Source organism: Triticum aestivum, chromosome 1D, assembly GCF_018294505.1.
Source record: "Triticum aestivum cultivar Chinese Spring chromosome 1D, IWGSC CS RefSeq v2.1, whole genome shotgun sequence".
Lineage (NCBI taxonomy): Eukaryota > Viridiplantae > Streptophyta > Magnoliopsida > Poales > Poaceae > Triticum > Triticum aestivum.
In genome coordinates this window covers 115,304,757-115,313,052 of record NC_057796.1, presented here as the reverse complement: position 1 = coordinate 115,313,052, position 8,296 = coordinate 115,304,757, and the positions used below count along the sequence as shown (strand labels likewise).

General features: G+C 47.8%; 1 protein-coding gene across 1 annotated transcript; it reads left to right on the top strand.

Annotated features, from left to right (window-relative positions):
• The first annotated feature begins 2,580 nt into the window (after positions 1-2,580).
• Positions 2,581-5,862, top strand: LOC123180666 (uncharacterized). The gene is made up of 6 exons (XM_044592748.1): positions 2,581-3,258; positions 3,342-3,455; positions 4,016-4,096; positions 4,877-5,049; positions 5,128-5,224; positions 5,480-5,862. The coding sequence occupies exons 1-6, from the start codon at positions 2,953-2,955 to the stop codon at positions 5,591-5,593; spliced, it is 885 nt and encodes a 294-aa protein (XP_044448683.1). The 5' UTR covers positions 2,581-2,952; the 3' UTR covers positions 5,594-5,862.
• The last annotated feature ends 2,434 nt before the right edge of the window (positions 5,863-8,296 follow it).

The window sequence follows — 8,296 nt, the reverse complement described above, 5'->3', positions numbered from 1 at the left end:
ACCAACAGTGCTTGCCCCCTCCACGTCCAGCTGCATGGCTACATGAATCGAGGTGGGGACAACATCCGCCTTCCTCATTGGCTGTCCTTCCATGGAAGTTTGCAGAATATCCGCGACAGGCGCCCATCCATTGGACGATCGCTGCTCGTGACCCACCACATCGATCTGCTGGGCATCGATATTCTGCGGCTCCGTCTCATGATCACCCACCAGGATTGGGCGGGCCTGCGGGGTAACAGGCTGCACCGGATCCTGCGAGACAGGCAGCGCATCGCCCAAAGCCGTACCGCGCTCCAGCTGTGTGGGCCCCTCCAGATTCTTGTCGCCCGTGGCCTCGTCCACATGCAGTTCCTCCCTCACATCCGGATCCTGATTGGTGGTAATCATCTGCCCTGTTCCCGCCCCTGATCCTGGCACCACATCATCCTGCTCTGCCCGAGCCTGATCTTCTGCAAAAGCCGAGCTGTCTGGTACTTCGATCTCCTCACCCACCTTTGCCAACGGATCCGAGGCAACCCGATCGCCAGGTGTCGCTCTCCTGGTGGCTAGTGTGCCCGTCTGAGTCCTCGGCGCGTTTGAAAACCTCGGGAGCCCCTCGGTCATGGTCGCAAAGTTTCCTTCCTCGCCCACCACAGCAGCTGGCTGACCTGCGCCCATGTGCGGAAGCCTCCAATCCGAGGGCCCCACCCTGCCTTCCAGAACGGTCCGGTAGGATCGCCCCGTCCCTCCGCCGGTGCCGCCGCTCGCCGGACTGCGTTGTTCGCGGCCTGTGCCTCTGGCATCTCTAGCACCACGCGACCAAAGCTGCACCACCCAGTCGCCGCCGAGCTGCGATCCAAGAGAACTGTCAGGCAGTCCACTCTGTTCACTCCCGTCATTGGACCCTGACCTCCCTCTCCAAAGCTCCGGCGGCGAGAAGTCACGCATCCTCCCAATATGCACCAGCGTGGGATACTCCAAGAGCTGGCGAAAAGAAGGCCTCCGCGTTGCCGGGTCATGCATTGTCTCTACCGCCTCTGACACCCAAAGTCGAGGGAAAACCGGCACCTCATCAAGGTCTACGCACCAAGCTCTCAGCTTGAAGAGCGAAAGATCCTCCCTGCTCGCCGTCTCCGGTGCCAGACTATCAATCAAACATGCGCTTCCCAGAATCTCCGTCGCCGTGTGCTGCGACCACGCGTGGGACGACACTCCATCAATCATGATATCAACCTGCACTCGCATCAACCTCGGTGTTGCCTGTGCCTGCCCAAGCCATGGCTTGATGAACAACTTGACTCCCTGGTGCTCAATCGACGGAACAGCCAACGCCATGTTCCTGAATTGGTGCGCCGCGAAGACAACCAAAAAGTCCTCAGGGTGAAATTTGTGAACAGAAAACCTGAACCTAGGAATATTCAATTGTGCTGCAATCGCCTCGGCCGCATCCTCACAGGAGACCGGCGGCCCCGCCCCGCCCACGTACATCAGCACCGTGAGCTGCAGCCGGCATACGAGATCATCCATGTCCTCCGACCTTTGCAGCACACAAATCTCCGAAGGAGACGACAGAGGTGCTGCCCCAAGGGCCATTGGGAGGAGATTGGGCGCGACTGGCGAGAGTGGCACCACCGGTGCGCTCAGCCTAGGCTCCATCAATCTCCTCCGAATGGCTGGCGGCAGACGCGGCGCCGACTCCTTCCTGGCCACTCTAGCGATGACAATGCGACGCAGCTCATCCGCGGAGATGGGGCTGCGCGGCTCCAAACACTGGGACGAAACGTGGCCGGCGCCTCCACAACGGATGCACATCGCAGGGTTGCTGCAGTCCTGGCGCCGGTGGCCCTCCTCGAAACAGCGGAAGCAGATGCCATGGAGGTCCGGCGGGATCAGTCGCAACTTCAAAGACGAGGGCGACCCAGATCTGCGAGGAGCGCCAGCCTCCTGCTGGCGCCTGAGCGCGCGACGCCGACGCCACATGGCCTTACGCGATGGACCAGGACGACGCCAACCCTCGGCATGCCCAGCCACAGCCGGCGCCTCCCGCGCCACCGGCCCTCTCGCCGCCGAGGACGAACCAGCCGACCCCTGGGAAGCCGAGAGGCCCAGGCCCGACACCCTGTCCCGCGGAAACGCCGACGACACCGAAGGGGGACTGCGCGAGCCCGACGCCATGAGCACAGGTGGGGAGGTGGACGCCGGAGCCGAAGTGGCAACCGGCGGGGGGAGGTGGACGCCGGCGCCGGAGTGGCAGCCGGCGGGGGGAGGAGTGCGATGGCGCCGGAGCGGGGCCGCCGAGAGGGAGAGGGGGAGGAGAAGCTTGGGGGACTCCAAAGTTTTACCCTCGTTGGCTCTTTTCACAAATGACAGATATAATACCACAATGTAAATTCGTGGAGTTTTGAACTTTTTCATGGGTTAAAGATGAAACCAAATATAGCTCAAAAGGGAATTTCTGGAAAGGAAAACTCACAAGAAATGTGTTACTAGTCCATGGGTTATCCACAGCCAACCTCTCCGATAACGGTGGGTGACCTATTTTTCCTTTCATTTATTCATTATTTTAGCGCCGGCGAAGTAAATATTACAGTGACCGACGGACGGCGACGCGAGTGACGGACGGCAACGGATCCCTGTGCGTGCTGCGTGCGTGTGGGTGTGCTGCCCGCAAGACGGGATCTTTCCTTTCCTGATTCCAACACATTGTTGTTTCATCCAATGATGATGCGCTAGTCGCTAATCCGCACGAATTATCCGCAAGAATATCAGGGCTGGGGTTTCTCGGCGTTGGCGACGGGCGGAGCCACAGAAATGGGGGCCGAGAACAGCGGCTAATTTTAGCCAGCAGCGGGGAGGAAAAAGCCTGAGGCAGCCGCTCGCCCGCCTGCCTCCAAGAAACCGCGGCGATCTGTCGCCTATCCAATCGCCGCTGAACTCTAATTCGATTTGGTTTTTCCTGGGCGGTGGGAGAGGATGCAGTGGGTGGGCCTGAGCTCGCCGCCGGCGGCGCCGACGGCGGTATGGATGCGGCGCCGTCCAAGAACAACGAGATGGCCGCAGAGGAGCTCGTCCGCCGCACGGAGGGCGGTCGTGGCGGCCGCGTCCTCGTCCCCACCGTCATCCGATGCCAACTCGAGCTCCAACTCGCCGGGTAGTGACGAGGAGGCGGAGGAGGCCGCGGGGAAGGCGGAGGGTGACAAGACGGCGGCGGCCTTCTTGTTGAGGAGCCAGAAGTACGCTATGCTCAAGCAGCAGCTCGCCGTAGCCGCCCAACTCGAGGTACAGCCCGCAGAATGCGAAAATTGCTACCAACCAATGCAAATCTGCGCTGCTCGGCGACTATAAGTTGCAATTTGTTGCAGGATTACAAGGAGGCGGCGAGGCTGAGGGACTCGTTGAGGTTGTTCGAGGAAGAAGAGCCCGTCCTCCGCCTCCGCCGCTCGCTGAAGAAGGCGGTCGAGGAGGAGAGGTTTGCGGTAGTGCACTCGTCCATTGCCATTGTTCCTGCTGCCAATTTTGCTACATCTAGCTTCTAGTTGCTACATTTCCATACAAGAACATGTAGAATTCCCCTTTAGGCATTGGCAAAGCTGGATCTTACCATCCAGCTACGGTAAGAATAGCTGATTAAACCAAAATGACGCAGCGGCTTAGTATAGAAGTACGATGCTGCACGGCTTCTATCTCCCATTCCTGTGCTGACCACTGATTCAACAATTTAACTGGATGCCTGTATTTTTCTCCCTCATGTTTGAAGAGTCTATTGCAATGAAAGGAAGTCTTAAGGCAGACATTTTAACAAGCATGCGGCCATACTCGATCTCCTCTGTTCCACTCATGGTTGGAAATTGTGCCTTTTTCTGTTATCATTGTTTGAACTGTCAATGTGATCAATACTTAGTGCTCAATTTGTACCACTTCACTCTTATAGGCTTAGAGCTATTTTGTCGTCTTGCTGGTCTCAAGCAAACATGTTTTGTTCTCCTCTTAGCATTCTATGGTGTTCATAATTTTTTTCTGCACTTGAACTTTTCAGGATGCTGCCAAGTACAGAGATGAACTGATGATTTTGGCTCCGCACTCCCTCCTCAAATGTTCTAGTGATGCTACAACTCTGGTATTTCTTCTGGTTGAATAATTCTCTGATGCTGCAACTTTGTTATATTTTCTAAAACTGAATTCTGACATATCCCTTTCACAACACATAATCTGCTGAGTTTTCTAGGTAATCATTCGGCTGTTTGAACTTCACCATTAAGGTTTACTATAATTTTCTATGACATCATTGGAGCGCTGAAAAGACACCAGCTAGTTATGTGAGCAAGAATTCACTAGGAAACTTAGTAACTACTATGAAAAGCGAAAGAAACATAAGAGGCCAACAGGGTCAGGGTCTAGGAATTTCTTTGTACCTCACTTGGTCAAAACTGCACGCTTTGTGCACGACTTGGTCAATCCACATGTTATGGCACTCTTTTCTTTTTAACATAATCTCAACCTTTACTGGTGTTGGGTCTACCGCCCAACTTTTTGTACATGTTAGCATGCATGTTGAATTTACATGTGCCGTGGTTGATGTGCAATGCACCACTTCCCAACCCTGTTAATTCTTTGATTCAATTACATTTTATTGGAGGGAACTATTTTACATGAAAGATGTGGTTGTGCGATGCTATTTCACATGTATAACTTGGGATGGCTGTAAGGATATGTTTTTTGGAAGTTCCGCTGTTAAGGAAAAGCTGAACCAACCTAGGAATTGATCAGAACTACTTATTTTCTCATAATCTTCGTCATAGTACTACATTTTAATGATATATAGATAAAAAAATTCTTTACACCGTTGACCAATTTCAACTTGATTTCCTAATATTGTTGAGAAATTTGGATGTTACAGGGGATAAGGGTTCAAGTCAGGAGTGTCTATATTGAAAGCCGGAGCCAACCCTTAAAGGGGAAGTTCTTTTTTGCCTACAGAATCAGAATTACAAATAATTCTCAGCGTGCTGTACAGCTTCTCAGACGACACTGGATTGTCACTGATGCGAATGGAAGGACAGAGAATGTTTGGTTAGTCCTTGTAATATAATCACCATATTGTAATTATCTTAATCAAAACACTAATAATACTTGTTCAATTCTTGTCAGGGGTGTTGGTGTAGTGGGAGAGCAACCTGTGATATTCCCAAAGACGGGTTTTGAGTACTCATCCGCATGCCCACTAAACACTCCAAATGGGAGAATGGTAAGATGATACAGGTTTCTTTTCTTGCACAATTTCTTCACAGCCCATGCCTCCATGTTTTTAAAGAAGACAGTACTGGTCAACTTTTACCCACATAAGAGATTCTTATGATTCTTTGATCTCTGGAACTCATACCCAAGACTTGGCACCTTATCCTCGACTCAGTTGTTTTGAGCTGTTTGTTGCATTTGGATGTTTACGTCTTGCGGCATATGAAAAGTTAAGCTTGACCTGAATAAATGTTCTGAATTGCAGGAAGGTGATTTTGAGATGAAGCACATTGACAAGGTTGGATCCTCGACATTCAATATCGCTATCGCACCATTCTCTCTGTCAATCCTCGGGGACGACAACGACGCTCCCCTCTGAAGGTGATTGAGTAGCAGGGCGAGTTTGAAGAAAACGGCAATGCCAGTAAGAGTTTGCACAAATACACAAACACTTGTTAGCGAAGTATTTAGAGCATGGAACTTAGTCCAGACTGATGTTATATCTACTATAAAAAAAAGAGTCAAATGTGAATGGTGAAGGCATTGGAATGTATGGAAATTAACACGGATCTTGTAAATTTGTGGGCTATGAGCGCTTACTGTATCAATTCCACTTTTGAATGTACAGCATATAGAAAGCTTTGTTGATTTGCGTGTTTAGTGGAGTGTGGTTTTGCAGAGGCTGGGCTCCATGGACCTGTTTTGCATAATAATAATAATATATTTATTTATTTAAAATTTAAAAAATGGTCAATTTTTTATACAAATACATATGCATGCTCTTCAAGTAGGTACAGGTTTCATCAGGTAATTCGATTATTTGCATGCTACAAAAAAAGATAAATATCTGGCCCGAAAGCAACAAACAAAAAGCCCATTTTAATCTGTGTGTATTTATCTTTTTTGTATACATTACATATGAACTTATATGTTCATCAAAATTTATATTTTTTTTTACAAAATTTACACACACACACACACATCTATGTATATACTTTTTCTTTTCAATACGTGGAAATAATATTTTCGCTAAAAAAATAAAGAGCTCTATGGAGCTCAGCCTCTGTATGCACTTTTCGGTGTTTAGTGCCTCTTTGATCGGAGGATCGTTATTGTTAGGAATTATTGGTACGTAGTTGTTTGATTTGTATGATGTTATGTTAATCTGGTCACTAAAATATACAGGAAAACTTCGAATGTAGAAGTATATATCTGGTGATCTACCTACATCAAGAAATATCACTGCACATGATAGAGCAGTAAAAAAAAGTAATATTTTATATGCACTCACTGAAAGTGGAATAAGCAGATGGATATAATAATTCCTAACGGTAATGCTAACTGGCAAACATTTGCTGGAAAGAAACTCCCCACGAACGCCTTCACAGCCATTTGATCGAGATATACGGTGGTAGTTTTTCAATAAACATTGCCTTCTCTACAAGGAATTGTCATGCTAGTCTAAAATTGGCTACCACCCCTGTAACTAAAATTGCCATGAAAAACGTTCGCAAATACCATCCTCCCCAACGAGCGTTCGCCAGTTAAGAGGGTCCATTTCTAAAGTATTTAATATGGCATATACATACATGTCATATGTGGTTTGGTCATCACATGAGTAAGAAGTTTGTTACCCCTTGGCCCCTAAAGAGGCGGCATATCAATTGAGTCAACTAGATTACCCGTTGCGCCAAATGGCCCAAGGTCCTAGTTCAAACCGAGAGTTGTTTGCTAAAAAGTGCTTATCACCGTGGTAATATTTTGTATCCTTTGTAATGCTTAAAAATGAGGAGAACGATTATTTAAAAATATGTAGCACCATTTTCAATTATTTGTACCATTTTCTTCTATCTTTATAAATTTCTATGCTAATATGGAAAAAAAAGGCATACACTGGTTTATTATATATTCATCAGGGTGCCATGAAATGTGGGCCTAATTTGCGCCTCTTTGCCTAGATCTAATCTAACCCATTGCACCAAATAACACGGATTCAAGCCTCTTTCGGCAATAGGTCTACTGTGTCTTAGGGGTAGTTGTAAATACATCACAGTAGCATGGATTCAACAAAAGTGTACTTCCGTGAAAACAAAATACTTTTTTTTTGCGGATGGGTGAGAACAAAAGACGGCGGCAAGTTTCTTCAGTGACTTTATAAGGCCCTTTTCCTAGTAGCGTATGTTGGCCTGCAGCTTCACTGGTCATTGGTGTGGCTGTTATTGCTGTTGCACTAAACAATCCCCCACCTTTTCGTAGATAAGAAAATCACAACCGACAACCTCGAAGCACATGAGCAGAAGCCTATAGTTTTTTTCTGAGTAAATTCTTGCATTACTCAGATTTTAGATGTTACAATCTCGTTCTACAAGTTCCATGACTTCATCTGGTCCAGAGCCTAGCCAAACCATAGTCCGGCGATACACCCTATCAAAATTAGCCAAGGCATGACTAACATTATTACAACTTCGACGAGCATGAGCAACGCAAGAACTCCTTTCTCCCATACTACTAATTATCCCTCTAACGATGAAAGCATACTTAGACTTGTTCCTATGTCCTTCTTTGATCATCCTGACAGCCTCCATACAGTCTGTTTCCACATCAATGGGTTGACCACTCCATTGCAGTGCCAAAGAAATTCCTTCCTTTAATGCAAGAAGTTCAGCTTCTAACATGTCATCACATGAAGTTATGCATCGACAGGAGCTAAAGATAACAGAACCATCATAGTCTCTAAGTACCATGCCTGTTCGAGCTTCATCTCCTAATACCGAAGCATATTTATTCAATTTCAATCCACCAGCACTTGGTCTAGTCCAAACAGGGCCAGCCTGAGCATGCACCTGCTTGCTCGTGATCTGCCTCTGAACATGGTTAATTCCCACTACCGTCTTCCCTTTAATTGAAGGAAATATGCCCTAGAGGCAATAATAAAGTTGTTTTATATTTCCTTATTCATGATAAAGGTTTATTATTCATGCTAGAATTGTATTGATCAGAAACCTTAATACATGTGTGAATATATAAACAAACACCGTGTCCCTAGTGAGCCTCCACTTGACTAGCTCGTTGATCAAAGATG

Excerpts from the sequence above, each read along its gene's own strand:
- LOC123180666 (XM_044592748.1), top strand. The coding sequence starts at position 2,953 with ATGCAGTGGGTGGGCCTGAGCTCGCCGCCGGCGGCGCCGACGGCGGTA. Across the intron at positions 4,097-4,876 it reads CTAGTGATGCTACAACTCTG|GGGATAAGGGTTCAAGTCAG; the intron begins GTATTTCTTCTG and ends TGGATGTTACAG. Across the intron at positions 5,225-5,479 it reads ACACTCCAAATGGGAGAATG|GAAGGTGATTTTGAGATGAA; the intron begins GTAAGATGATAC and ends TCTGAATTGCAG.